This window comes from Sprattus sprattus, assembly GCF_963457725.1.
Source record: "Sprattus sprattus genome assembly, chromosome: 2".
NCBI lineage: Eukaryota > Metazoa > Chordata > Actinopteri > Clupeiformes > Clupeidae > Sprattus > Sprattus sprattus.
Window position 1 is genome coordinate 16,040,206 of NC_137921.1, and position 15,191 is coordinate 16,055,396.

At 43.9% G+C, this 15,191-nt stretch overlaps 1 protein-coding gene across 1 annotated transcript in view; it reads right to left on the reverse strand.

Annotated features, from left to right (window-relative positions):
- The window catches only part of lpin1b (lipin 1b), a 29,337-nt gene that overhangs the window by 4,836 nt on the left and 9,310 nt on the right, over window positions 1-15,191 (reverse strand). The window contains exons 2-15 of the mRNA XM_080860542.1: window positions 13,472-13,672; window positions 11,878-11,973; window positions 9,786-10,030; window positions 7,378-7,482; window positions 6,978-7,101; window positions 6,216-6,618; window positions 5,117-5,210; window positions 4,759-4,943; window positions 3,491-3,584; window positions 3,138-3,207; window positions 1,258-1,350; window positions 904-971; window positions 485-620; window positions 1-68 (exon numbers count right to left, since the gene is read on the reverse strand). The exon at window positions 1-68 is cut by the window's left edge and continues 81 nt beyond it. Coding sequence (XP_080716668.1) covers window positions 1-68; window positions 485-620; window positions 904-971; window positions 1,258-1,350; window positions 3,138-3,207; window positions 3,491-3,584; window positions 4,759-4,943; window positions 5,117-5,210; window positions 6,216-6,618; window positions 6,978-7,101; window positions 7,378-7,482; window positions 9,786-10,030; window positions 11,878-11,973; window positions 13,472-13,672 — 1,982 coding nt within the window. The remainder of the gene's footprint in view (window positions 69-484; window positions 621-903; window positions 972-1,257; window positions 1,351-3,137; window positions 3,208-3,490; window positions 3,585-4,758; window positions 4,944-5,116; window positions 5,211-6,215; window positions 6,619-6,977; window positions 7,102-7,377; window positions 7,483-9,785; window positions 10,031-11,877; window positions 11,974-13,471; window positions 13,673-15,191) is intronic.

The window sequence follows — 15,191 nt, forward strand, 5'->3', positions numbered from 1 at the left end:
GTGCCCTGGTACTGCGTGGTGACGCTGAACACCGCGTCGTTCGGCCCGTCCTTCAGCTGCAGGCTGGCCTGAGGTCATAGGGGTCACGGGTCAAATTCGACTGCGCTTGTGTAAAACTAGGCCAAAGTGTCTGAGAGCTTGTCATCAATGCCTCTTCGAAACTGTCATGCACAACTCATACAAGTACCCATGATGACTTTACAAGAAGTCAGTCTCTTCCACTTGTTCAAAGCATGGAGATGGTTTTCTATTAGTTTCACTAAATCTTCTTCAGTAAACTGTATGTTTTAGTTTAGCTGCACTGCTGCATTACATGCAACTTCTGTTTTAAAGGGAAACCACCATATTCACAACCACATAACATGTATAGTTCAGATGCTCTTTGTTCACTGACCTCAGACAAACTCAAACGTGCACACACACATGCACATCCTGTACAAACATGTGAACATACGTGCACGCAAACACACACTGGGACACTCACTAGCTGTTCAGAGGAGAGACGGAGTGTTTTCTTGTAAGACACGCCCCCAGAAGGGAGCATGGGCTCTGATTGAACGACTGTGGTCTGCTTGGAGGTTCGGTGGTCCTCATCACTGGAGGAGGACTCGTCCTTCCTCCTAGAAAAACCAACAAGACAATCAGGCTGATGCTTCTGACCCTCAGATTACACCACTAAACACTTTTCACTTGACACCTCTTGCTGAAGCTGCCAACAACACTACATCAACAGGGTCAAATACATACAGTAAAAGCATAGACAACCTCATGTATTCAACTAGTCTATATACTTTATAGGGGTGTATAACCAATACAATATAATGTAAACTTTAAAGTGTGTGCTATCATAACAGACAGAAAGGTAATTTATGTATCTATTTATTCAAGTGGGATATTAATAACCTGTTCATGGCAGCCATCTTCCCTGCCTGGTCTGCGCTCACACATGCTCCATGCTCTGACGCAGAGTCCTGGAGGAAATGAAGAGGACAAGATGTAAATAAGACATACACGCTGAATTCATGGAATTCAAAGACATAAGATAAATTAAATTAAACTTCTAACATCAGAAGATATTAACCCTAATTAGGGATGTGAAGCTTTATACATATCAAATTATATTTTTTAATACATCAAATATAATGACGCAAAAGATCATTTGTGTAGCTATTGCTGAAAACATGTTATTTTGCGATGCTTAAATGTAGTATGTGGACAGAAGGACAGAAGTGTTGGACTGGTGAGTTGGACACACACCGCTTTAGTGCTGTTGGTCCGGCTGCGCCAGGAGAACCACCAGCGCCCTCCTTTCTTAGGCATCTTCTCCTTCATGATGTTCTCTACAGTGGCCTGGATGAGGGGGTAAGGCACACAGCCAAAAACACTGAAACAAACTGAAAAACTCAAAGTAAAATGAGTACTGAAAGTCCAACACAACCCAGACAAGCATGCAGGATGTGTGCTAGTGTGAGCATGTGTGTGTCTCTGATTCTATATTTGTCTATATCAACATGCATATTTTTCAGTGACTAGAGTGCGTGCAGAGAACACGTGTCTATGTATTTTTTTTTTTATGTGTGTGCGTGTGTGTGTGTGTGTGTGTGTGTGTGTGTACTTTTTGAGATAACAACATACTGGAATGGCCCCTAATGCTTCCCTTAGGTAACTCAAGAGAAACTCCAGGGCGGAACACACATAACCAAAGCATGAGAACTAAAACAGACCAAAAAGGGAAGCAATAAAGTGGGCGATAGAGGAGAAAACGGTGAGAAAACAAGGGAGGGGGTGTTAATGACGGAAAGTGTTGTGTCAACAGCTTTGACTGCTTATGGATTCAGACACACGCATGGGCACACACATGCTCACACACACACACACACACACACACACACACACACTTTCTTTTTCTCACTCTCTATCACTTATTCATTAACTTAGAACAATGTATCAGAGACAAATAAACTCCCTTCTTGTGTGTGTTATTCTGCTATCATTGTAGTTGATTTCCTTCTGTCAAATGTTGTTATTCAGAAAGGCTTGTTGGATATTAAACTAAATATTACACTTTCATGGTAAAACACAACAACCCTAATAAATCATTAGAATTTCAGAATTTCATTACAATAGTGCTTCAGGGCGCTCACAAACACTTAACACAACATCAAATAGAAATTTAGAACCAATTTCTACAATCTTCCCCCATTGGCAAAAGTGAAAGTAGAAAGAAATGTTTTTCATGAGAGAAGAGACAGCTTAGCACAGGTGAGTCGAAGTCACAGGAAACCTGAGATGTGAGATGAGAAAACCACACGAGTCACGAAAACGACTAGAGGTTCTGATCCGAGGAAACCACATCGGTCTGAGCTGAGCTGAGTGTGCAGGTCACACAGCACACTGTGTTCACTTTCTCTCAACACCTATAGCATAACTCAGATCTCCAGCTGTGTAACACAAGTCTCACAGTCTCACCAGCGCCACAACCCTGCACTTCACTCACAGACGGCCAAGCTGAGCCCTGAACTCGATAAGTGTTTCACTTTCACCTTGTCACCCACTATTAAAAGTAAATAGCGTTTCTATGTCAACTTGCCGGACTGAATTGCTCTTTTCAAAGCCATTTAGCAAGAGAGAGAGAAGATGTAGTACAGCTGTGGCAGACCCACAGTACACAAGTGCACTCACCCACAGTACACAAGTGCACTCACCAACAGTACACAAGTGCACTCCCCAACAGTACACAAGTGCACTCCCCAACAGTACACAAGTGCACTCACCAACAGTACACAAGTGCACTCCCCAACAGTACACAAGTGCACTCCCCAACAGTACACAAGTGCACTCATCAACAGTACACCAATGCACTCACCAACACACAAGTGCACTGACCAACACTCAAGTGCACTCATCAACAGTACACAAGGGCACGTATCAACAGTACACAAGTGCACTCATCAACAGTACACAAGTGCACTCTTACCAAAAAGTGAACTGAATCTAAAACAAAACATCTGGGTAGGACTGCAGTTGGTTTGTTTGCATCCAGTGAATGACATTTTCACAACAGTGCTAACTGAGCATTCAACCCTGGTATAAATCAGGCTAAACACTGTGCTGGGGCTGACTCAGGGTCTGGGTACCTTTGGCAGGGGCTTCTGGAAGGCCTGCAGGGCCAGCATCAGAGGGGCAGCAGAGCTCCAGTTATAATACCTGTAGGAAGAGAAGAGATGCATCTTACTCTCTAGGACATCGGCATGTGTGATATCTTATAGAATCATATAGAATACATATGAGGCACATCAGCAACTACAGTCCATTTCAGATTGAGCCTGACTTAATAGATTTTACTCAAGGAACATGTGAAAGAGGGTATTAACTCAGTAAGGACATCAATCATAATAATAAGGCTGTCGATAAACCATGAAACATCAAGACCATTTTTCCAAACACTTAAAAACTATTTAGGGACAACGTAAGGTGGAGTCAAACGCACTTTGAGCCGATCTTCACCACCAGGTTAGGATCGTCTATAAGGGAGGGATGCTCTGCAAACCGCTGATAGGAAATGGCCTTCTCCTGGAATTGCTCTATGGAATGAAAAAATTAAAATAAAATCATGTCAGCATTTCAGAAACATTTTGCTGTATGCGTGCGTGACAAACACACACACACACACACACACACACACACACACACACACACACACACACACACACACCTTTTAATGATGCAATAGAGAAAAATTGGATCTATTATCATTACAGTTTTCTCCAATAATTTTCACGCTTAGTAGACATTGGTCTCAATACCATGTCCACTTTTACAAAACTCTTCATACAGTGCGCCTCACATACACAAAACTGTCAGTTAACCTTTGGTGCAAAATCAGTACAACCACCAAAACACTTCATACTTCCCCCAAAATCACTCATGCTGCAATAGCACATGCTCTCTCCCATTACACGTTACTACTTAATGTACAATTACAAGTACAAAATGCATATATTATGTCTTGCTGCATCCTCTTTTTTTGCACAATTAAGTGATGCATTCCAATAGAAAAGAAAAACAGCACCAACAACAAAAGTGTCACAGCACTGTACAAATACCACTTTTACCACATATGACAAATGATGCCAGTGGTACAGTGGTTAGTGTTGTTGACCTAGCTGACCAGGGTTCATTTCCAGGGCAATACAAGATGCTAAGTCACTTTGGGTAAAAGTGTCTGCTACTGTAAGTAGCAGACCTTCATTATAGTTGCATTTTTGTGTCAATTTTTCTCATCGATAGCCCACAACTTATAGTGGGAAAATGTCTATAGTGGCAACTACATCATTTTTGTTTCATACATTCACATTTCTATACAAATGCTGTATTGCACCAATTTTGAAAGTTGGTAACAAGGCTGCAAACAAACAAAATAAAGCAAGAAACTTAATACAATTTCAGCAAAAAATTTAAAATAATCTATTTTATTCCAAGTGTATAATTTCATTTATTTGTCAAAATACAGCATCTTTCTATCTACACTGATCTAAATGTTGTCCTGTTTTGAGTGAACTGAGAGTTAACTATTTTGAGCAGAGTATCTAAATGCCTGCAAAAATTGCTGTAGTTCACAGCGTTTTGCTGGTTGGGGAACATTGACTTAGACAGGTATCAATGAATTTTGCAAGAAGTGGTCATTGAATGCACATTATAATTAGAATGGAACACCAAAATGATTGGAAAAAACTGCAATCCTAGGGAGCTGCTCACCTTTAGTGATCTCTCTGTTGTCAGTGAGTCCTCCACACAGAGAGATGGCGATAGAGGGCAGGTCTCCCATCTGGTCTGAGAAGCTGTCCACACCACTGTCGGCCCCCGAGCTGACCACAGACTGGGGGGACATGCTGGCGCTGCGGATGACATTTTCCCCACTACGCACTTCGCCACTCGCTTCACTGCAGACAAGACCCGAATGAGTGAGTGTGTTTCTGCATGTACATGTCTAGATGTGTTTTCATGTCGAGTGGGTGAAACATGTTATTAGTCTTCGTGTATGAGGGTAAAAGCGTGTGTGAACATGTGTGTGTGTCTGTTGTGTATGTGTGTGTGTGTTTGTGCAACATCCTACCTTTTAGGGAAGTAAAGCGCTGCCACCTCAGGTTCCAGCTCTGTGAGGTCTTCCAGATAAACACCATCGGAGCCAAGATGGCGGTTCCTCTTGTCTACAAGAGAGTCAAGATGCAGTTCGTTCTTAGAGCGTGGACTTCAAAGCTCACCATTGTCATCCAAAATTAATTTGACCCCTTTGACTAGGGTGACCATATTTGAGTTTAAGAAAAAGAAAGGACTCTTCGTCGCGGGGGAGGGGGCGTGGTAGTGTATAGCATACAAATGACTCCACCCCTCCCCCGCGACGATGTTGTGGCATCTTTTTTCACTTACAGATGACCCCGCCCCCTTCCCCCGTGACAAGGTTTTGCCATATTTTCCACATGCAGATGTCATGTGCTGTTGTAAACAATGCAACTAGTCACTAGTTGTAATCATCTGTAAGTGCAAAAAGATGGTAAAACATCGTCGCGGGGGGAGGGGGCGGGGTCATCTGTCACTAATTGCATTGTTTACAACAGCACATGACATCTGTGTAATGTGCTGATGTAAACAATGCAACTACTCACTAGTTGCATTGTTTACAACAGCACATGACATCAGCATGTGGAGAGATACTAGTTACTAGTGGTAGCGGCAAGGTGCTCAGTGTTGCCAGATTGGAAATGGCGAAGTATCGTACCAAATGCTCAAATTTATTGTCTTTGGAGGATAATTATCGTGCATCTGGCAACACTGAGAGGGCGGTCGACCAATGACATTTTTCTCTACAGTCAGAAGGTGAAAAGTATGGGAGATACCACTACCAAAATGTGTAAGCGCGTACAAACTAGTTTGTGAAACACAAATATCCAACGAGGCAAAATCCCGGACAATTTTGGAATCCCTGCCACACGCATTTTTTAGGTCTCGAAAAGAGAACTAGTCCGGGCAAAGGGGGCGTCTGGTCACACTACCTTTGACTATCCCTATTTATCATATTAAGAGGAATAATGGCGAATCTTTGCAGTGAGAGGGTAGATTTTGAGGTTTCTTTATGTTTTATACCAATGGAGTCCACTTCCCTCTAAGTGTTTTCCTTATTTGACCCACTAGGGCAAATTGTCAGAATTCTTTACCTTTACGTTTGGAAGGCGAATCTGTCTTGCTAAGTGGGCGTGGTCCCTCCTCCAGCTCGGACAGCATATGTGCAGCGGCCGCCTCCATTGGCTCAGCCTCCTTCTTTAACGCCTCGTTGTCCTGCCCATTTTGATCAGGCTCGATTTTCATTGGCTCAGACTCGGGCCTTATGGTCTCGATTTCCATTTCCTGTTCTGGCGATGGCGCACTCACAAGTTCTGCCTCCATGGTGGCTTCTGCTGTGGGGATGAAGAGCTTGAGGTGATTGTTTGTGTGGTTTTCTCCATGCTCTCTGCCGCCCCCTTGCAGAATGACCCTGAAATGTGTGTTCTCCAACACAGGGATAGACACAGGACACGCTACTGGGCTGTTCGGCCCTGGCTTTGGCGGAAGAAAAGATGGCTGGGGACAGAGAATGGGAGGGAGAGCACAGACAAAAGAGAATGTGAGGAACCAATGACTAATCGAACCAAAACTAATGACTCATTATGGTTAAAAGTTCCACAGAGTAGCTGTCTGGAATGACTGAGGGAAGAATACTGTCCTGTAGGCAACTTATCAGTTGAGGGACTGGAAAAGTGAATGAATGAATGAACGAATGACTGAATGAGTGAATAAATGAATAAATGAATGAATGAATGGATGGATGGATGAATGGATGGATGGATGGATGAATGGATGGGTAAATGGATGGGTAAATGAATGAATGAATGAATGAATGAATGAATGAATGAATGAATTAATTAATTAATTAATGCTACCTTGGCAGCCTGCGGCAGCTCTCCCCAGGCCCACAACATGGCTGGGTTCTCCTGCTTGGACCCAGACTGTTTGGTCACCAGCTCTGAGTCACTCTTAGGGGTGGAGGGCCTGGACGTCCCAGGGCTGTAGAGAGAGAGAGAGAGAGAGAGAGGGAGGGAGGGAGAGAGAGAGAAGGTTGGAAATGTGAGAAGGGAGATACAGATACATATTAAATATGCCTTTCAGCAGGCAGTGTTGGTTTCATTCGTTTCAGCATTTTAGTTGAGTAATGATACTCAAGACATAACTTTGAGTGTGTGTTTGTGTGTATGTATGTGTGTGTGTGTGTGTGTGTGTGTGTGTGTGTGTGTGTGTGTGTGTGTGTGTGTGTGTGTGTGTGTGTGTGTGTGTGTGTTTCACCTCTGAATAGGGCTCCAGTCCCCATCTGAGCAAGCATACACAGTGCTAGACTTATAAGCGCTGTTGGATGTGCCTCCGATTGTCATCATATTTCGTGTTGAGTTCCTGAAACATGCAACAGTCACACACACACACACACACACACACACACACACACACACACACACACACACACACACACACACACACACACACACACACACACACACACACACACAGAGAGAGAGAGAGAGAGAGAGAGAGAGAGAGAGAGACTTAGTGTTATATACTCAGCAAGCCTTCCTTAGTCTTGTGTCGCCAACACTGAGTGCACTGGTGGGTGCTGTAACACTGAAAAGCTCTTAACAATTAAAACTCCATTAGGGGTCAGGCTTCATTTCTATCAAGAACACAGTGCATTGTAAGTTCTCCAACAGTCGGGTTTCTGAGCACAGCCAGCTTCTGTCACTCTGCTAAAGGAAGGGAACAAAGAGTTTTTGTGTTCAGTGTTTCTCACAGACACACACACACAATGTCTCTCTTTATCTCTTTCTGTCTCTTTGACTCTCTGACACTTCATTTACTTAGACTAATGTGTCAGAGAGAAATAAACCTACTGTTCGGTTATTCTGCTTTTATTCTAGTTGATTTCCCTCTGTCAATTGATATCATTCAGATTACGGTGTTGGATAATAACCTAAACACATCACACTTTTATAGAAGAACACAACCTCCCTGATGACTAAGCCTTTCCTGTATGTATTTACAGTGCATTAGCCGACATCCCTAAGGATCAGGAGCCAGGGAAGGGTAGCACTGATACTGTCATGAATAGAGTCTATTCTTTACAGTTTTAGGCATTTAAAAGGGAACAGAAATCAATCGTTGCAACAAAAACACTATGACGATAAAAAAATGTCTTAATAACACACTGTTATAAATACATTTTAAAAATGAAGCTGTCAGCATAAATCGTATCAGCCTCAGTACTGGATGAGGGAACAGGTACTGGGTCATCAGTAACAAGTTAAAGATTTAGCTCGATAGGAAGTGAGTAATGGAGGAACCAGAGTCAGGAGAGGGTTAGGGAGAGGGCAGAGGGCGAGTGACCTCACAGTGTGCAGGTCAGAGAGATATTGGGAAGTGAAGAGATGTTATTCAGCATTCTATTTCCTGCTACGTGACGCCTTATGCTGCATCGACTCAAAAGAGTTTCTCTCTTTCTCTGTCTCTCGCTTTCTCCCTCTCTTACTCTCACCTGCTCTTTCTCTCCTTCTCTCTCCCTCGCCCCCTTTCTCTCTCTGTCCTCCTCTGTCTCATGATCTAAATGATCTACTTTCAAGTGTGGGTTTCCATTACAAAGCTGCCATCACTCTCTTCATCTTATCTTTTTATATTCACCCACCCACACGCACAGACACACCAGCACACACACACACAAACACACACACAAGCGTGCACACACACACACACATTTTTTTTTTGGCAGAGGAAGTGAGACATAGCTGGTTGTTTTGTGGGAACACTGTCTCAAAACAGCCCTCATCACGTGCGGCTGTCTCAGAGACCTTGGCAGAGCTCTGCAGGGTTTTAAAACTGAAAAGAGGCACACACACACACACACACAAACACACACAAACACACACAGTCACACACACGCCGCTCTATTATTGCTGACACACAGCAAAACTACACTCACACTAATCTGCCAGACTGCTGCACTGTCTTTAGTCTGCTACTATAAAACAGCTCCCATGCAAAACAACTGTTATTATCATAAAGGTGTGTGCTTTTTCTCATCTCACAAAACCAAAGAAAAACATTGCAAGTCATGATGAGACAGCAATCATCAGTCTAGCTTCCAGACGGAAAAGTCACCCCACCATAACCCCACTGCCCACGTCAACATTTTCCCTCTTGTTTTAAACCTCTTCTTTTTTTCTTTCATTCTTCTTCTTTCTTCTTCTTCCCTGTCTTGCCTTATTGTTTACGCAACTAAGCATGCTATTCACAGTTGATAATTGTCAATGACTTACGAGTGCATCAACCTGCTATAACATGTTTTATTATAGCATGATATATCATAGCCCAGTAAATAGGACAGACCAGCTACGCGCGCCTTCAGGCATTCAGTTCAGGTGGTTTATGTGTCACTGGGTGAAAGGGCGAGACTGGAACAGAGAGGGGAACGCTCTCCGCCCTCTGCCCTCCATCAGACACCCATCCTGGTGTTAACTCTCTTAGGAGCCACACAAGCTATTGGCCACATCCCAAAAGCTCCATTCCAAAAAAAAAGAAAGTTAAATGTTTAAAAATGTTTAGGCATGCCCTGGGGTTCCGAGTCAGTTTACAAAAACACACACACACACACACACACACACACACACACACACACACACACACACACACACACACACACACACACACACCTGCCGTTGTCCTGCTCCTCTCCCTCGTTGGAGCTAATGTCAATGGTGAACATGTCCTCATCCTCCGAGTACTCGGCACTGCCCTCCCTCTTCACGCTGTCCATCTTCGACTTCCTCCTCCTCTTCCTCCTCTTTTTAGTGCTCCCCGCTCCATTCTCCCCTCCTCCGCAGCATAGAGGCCCCCCCATCAGAGAGCCCCCGTCAGAGAGGATGGGTGAGGTTGCCAGGTGCGAGGGAACGACTTCCTGCGAGTCAGGAAAGACGATAAGGGGAGTGTGTGTAACTTTAAAACAAAAGTAAAACAACGGTAGCATTGACAATATCAATATTTATTTATTGATACATCCAGTTCGTTTTCTCTTTTCTTCACACAGCAGCTTAGTGTTTGTCAATATAATACACCTGTTCCGGTTTCTTCCTGTCAACATTGCGCACCTTGTACTGAAATGACTACAAGGAACGTGTGCGTGCGTGCGTGTGTGTGTGTGTGTGTGTGTGTGTGTGTGTATGTTTCTGCCCATGTCTCAGCTGGACCTAAGTAAAGCACACACTGGAGGCCAAGCTCAGCCCCTCTGCTTTAAATGGAAGTGGAGAGGAGTTAATCTGCATTCCCACTCAGACAAAGCCCTCTCTGTGGCCCTCACCTGGATTGGGACCAAAACGCTGAACCCCCGATGCCACCGGCCCCTATGACCCTTCTGACCATCTCCTCTTCGCTCCCCTCCTTTTCAGCCAGTCACTGTGTTCCCTCTCTTCTCCCCTTTCTTTTACTTCCTTTCCATCTGTCCTTCTTTATCCCCCCCCCCCCCCCCCTCCTTCTTTAAGCTGCTTCAGGAAAGCTGTGTGGTTCACCCTGCAAATGAACCAATCATCAACCACACAGTATGACTACTAAAACCAGGGCAGCCCAGCCTCCCCAGTACTGCCAGTGTAAATGTGCCTTCAGTATGCAGGGCATTGTCTATACTCTGCTCACTCTATGCCAAGGTGGTATGTCTTTCCCCTGTACATATTTGTAGCAACAGTGGCGTCAGTTTAAGTGTTTTTAAAGTGCCAGGAGTGATTTCTCTGAATAGAACTTGAGACTCTATAAGGGTTGTCCTAACTGAACTGGCAGCAGTTCTGTGAAAAAGGAGAAGTGTTTTTTTTCTCTTTAAGTTTGATGAGCCTGAACATGTCACCATCCCAGCATCCTCTTTTCCAGGAAGAGGCCGCATTCTGTGCGGGTTATAGAGGTCAGAGGTCACTGAGCAGCCACAGAGAAGAGACTGCTCGTGAGCGCGCTCAAGCTAAGCCCCTCGTTAAAAATCTATCACCGCTCCCAGTTAACGAGAGGCCCACGGTAATGACAGAGGGTCAGGGTAACGACGTTAACAACCATGCCTCTCAAAGATCGCTTTCATCAGCCCTTCCCAGTCCACACTGTTGCAGCTCTGCGTGTTTAGCACAGCGTCTGAGTACCTGTTTAAAATCAGCTCACTGAGTGTGGGACTTGATGATGCTTGACAGTTTCCTTATTACTGATGCCAGGCCCTTCTGCTAGCTTAGCTAGCCTGATTTGGCAGAACCAGGCGGTGGGGAGATTGATGGTGAGGTACCTGTGGTCTGACACTGGTGTGACACACTTTCTCAGGAGAGAGGCTCCAGGGGCCTGGTGGCTTCCCCCAACGTGGCTGAGAATCTGACACCCACAGCAGGATCATAAATCACCCGTGCAGCCTGCTGCAGATCCAGGCCTCCACTCCCCCTGCACCCCACTCCTGGGCCCACCTACTGCCAGCCTGTACTCTCCCAGTTTAAGCATGTGCCTGAAACCCATTATGCTGACACTGCACCTGATTAATTTCTACCTCTCCTCCTCCTCCTCTCTCTCTTTTTCCCCCCTCTCTCTGTTTACCGTCTTTAGTTCATCAGAAGCACTTCAGCTTTTGAAGTTCAGCAAGTTCCCCCCTAATATTATGGGGACTACCCCACTACTTAATTACATTGTACAATGTAGGTTCCAGAACTGAATCCAAAGAGAGCCTGACCAGGCTGTAACCTGAATGATCTTTGCACTCTGATATGGTATTTCCAATTGGCACTGCTGTACCTGATTGTTCTCTGTCTCCTTCACAAAGAAGGCCTCTCCATTCTCTCCCAGCTTCATGTGCAAACTCACAGGCTCGCCGTTGATCTCAATGTCCACCTGTGAGGGAGCAAAAGTCAGTACATTAGTCTCACACCTGCAAAAGTCTTCTAAGTCTTCTCAGTCTCCCACCTTCTCAGTCTAGACGCAAAACTGCCTACTCAAAAGGCATATCCAATGCTTTGGAATCCATTTTTATTTTATTTTTCTTAATTGTGGTAGTCTTTTGTTTAAGTGGACCAGCAACCACATCTTTTAACTGATATTCATTGACCATCATGCATGAGACGGTACTTTCCGTTAAAAGAGGGCTGAACCTACTTCCCATACCAACAGAGTAAAACCCACAAACACAGAGCTACCAGACCGTTTGTACAAAACACAACAGATGGTGGGACATGGGATGTGGTTTGTGGTCATATCATTTCCCATTAGAGCCGCTTGCACAGTTACAGCACGTCTCCACAAGAGACAAGCTTCCTCCCTCATGCTGATGCACAGCCCCAGGTTAAAAACACTACCCTGGGAAAGTGTGATGTGTTTTTTCCCAGCACTGAAATAAAAAAAATTATATAATAATCCTCTAAAGATAGCATTTAATGATATAAATATAGATAGCGTTGGCCTTGTACCTGTGCTCTAGGGCTGAACGATTAATCACATTTGCGATTAATTTGCGATATGTTATAACACGATTTTCTAACCACAACGTCCGCAATTACAACGTGGTGTAAAAAAAAAAGGAATTTTTTTTTTTTTTTTTTAAAGATGGAAAATGTTGCACACAGTAATTAAATCAGCATAATGGATCAATTGCTAATCGCTAACAATGCTAGTGGTTCAAACTAGCGAAATCTCTTCAAATGTACTTACTATGACACTATGACCAACTAGTTAGTCAACAACTGTCCTAACAGTCAAACATCAAGCAAGTGCAACACAAGACGGCAAATAAGCTTCTTACTAGTTCGGCAGAAAGTAAAAACCGGACAGCTTCAGGCACACCTACATAACGCAGTCCTTTGCCTACGGACCCTGGTATGGCAATGGCACAGAGGCGATTCTCCATATTAAAAGTCATTGTAGCGCCCCAATTTTTTCAAAGCTGTTATTTTAAGGTAAAACTGCGTATTCTAACCCTAACCCTGAAGTACAATTACTGCATAAGGCCACTTTAAAAAGTGCATGCCTTGTGTTTATACTTGACTTTGTTTAAATTACTTAAATGCACAGTGGAAAAGCCACCGATTTGTTTCTGTAATGAGCAGTGAAATACAAATGTAAAATGTTGGAAAGAACATTTCACACAAAATGTATCTAATATTGTGTTGGTCATTGTGTTGGTTGAATCATTCAGTATGTCGCATATCGCATATCGAATCGCAATCGCAATATTGGGGAAAAATCGCAATTAGATTATTTTCCCAAATCGTTCAGCCCTACTGTGCTCCCTGTTCAAGGGAACTGGGTATTAAACACATGGTTGAGGATTGTGTCATTGATGAGGATTATGTCAGTCTGAGGTTTTGCTGTCCCACCCCCTTCATGTGGCACTCACCACTTTCTCTCGGGAGCGCAGGACCCCCATCTTGCCGAAGCGGACGTGGAAGGGCGAGCAGTGCAGCGTGCCATCGGGCTGGCGCACCACGATGACGTCGATGCAGCCAGAGAGCGTGGCCGGGTTGAGGCCGCGGTACAACTCCTTCACCTGCACGAACACCTGGCCCGCCAGCTGTCCCACGTAGTTCATGGTCTGAGACTGCAGCCAGACAGGCGGCAGCCAGAGAGGGAGAGGAGAGTGAGTGTGTATCCACAGACCACTGTTTACACAGACAGGTATTAACCAGCTGCCTGAGCTACAGAGGCATTTACTGTAGATAGCAAATAATTTCCTTCTCCTTTCAAGAGTGAATTGGAGATTTATCTTTTCTGAGATCAGCCTCTGAAATAATGGTATACAATCTATACACATATCTATGTAATCTATATAATTTTTAGCATTAATATTTCCCATATTAGCATAATTATTACCGCTATTTATACAATCTTGTCATCTCAATTCTATATGTATGTTGTAACTTTGAGTAAGAGCATCTACATCCAATACATAAACTCAGATTACCCATAACTAAGTGAAGTATGCATTAAAACATAAAAGCCTGTGGAAAAACAGGCTATTGTCAGTCCACAGGGTGTAAAAAGGGGCTTTTATTCTCAGTGGTATTCGGATAAAGATTATCTTTGGTGCCAGGCGCGAGACCCACTTTTGGGTCAGTGGAGATCAATTGCATGACCACTAATGATGCCAATGAATAAGGAGGCCTATGAACGCATTTTCAAACACTTCCTCTTCACAATTGTGTATGGCGTCACAATTACATGTGTACTTTCAGTTTCTCTGAAAAAAAGAAAACCACTACAGTCTGGTGCTTCCTGTTTCCTCTTGAATGTCACACATGTGTTTAGATTGTGTGAATACATTTGCAATCAGGCCATGATTTGTTAGTGTTTGACAGTAAGGGTAAAGGCAAGCATTACACTGATTACCCAGTGTTCAAAAGGCTGGAAGCAAACAGCTGTTGATTGGCATTGGCCATGTACAATGGAAGAAGTGGACTGTAAATAAACCTCGAGCAAGAATGTTAATTCACTCTTGAACTAAAAAAACAAACCAATGATGGTATTCACCTAATAATGAGAGATAAAGGCTGTTAAAGAGTTTGGTGAGTTCAGTGCTCCTCGTAAAACATCACCCCCACTCCAGTCTGTGCCCTCATGTTTTCACTGAGGCTCACCATGACCTTTCGCATGTAACATAAGCTCTCTCTTGGGTGATTTTTGGGTCTGCCGCCTTGCTTCCAAGAACTCCACTTTGCTAGAGCCCTGACGCCCCAACACGAACACTTCCAGAATGCCAGGCACTTGCTGCCGCCAAAGACTGTGAACCAGACTGCTGCTCAACCAATCAGAGTGTGTGTAGAACGAGGCAGGCTTCGTCACTCCGTCACTGGTTTGCTGGGGTTAGTGTTAAAATAGATGCTGTAAAGACCCCTTAGGTGTTATCACAACATCCTAAGCTTGCATTGAATGTCCAACAACATCTAAGAAAGACGTAACATACGTCAGCGGAGAATTCCGAAAATATCTATGTGGTAACTCGGGACAGGAGAAATAGGAGAGGGGAAAAACAAACAATACTTTTACTTTCATGATCTAATAAATCACCATCTAACACAAATATTCTTGCTTGCGCCTCACAAAAAGTGTCATAGTGAAAC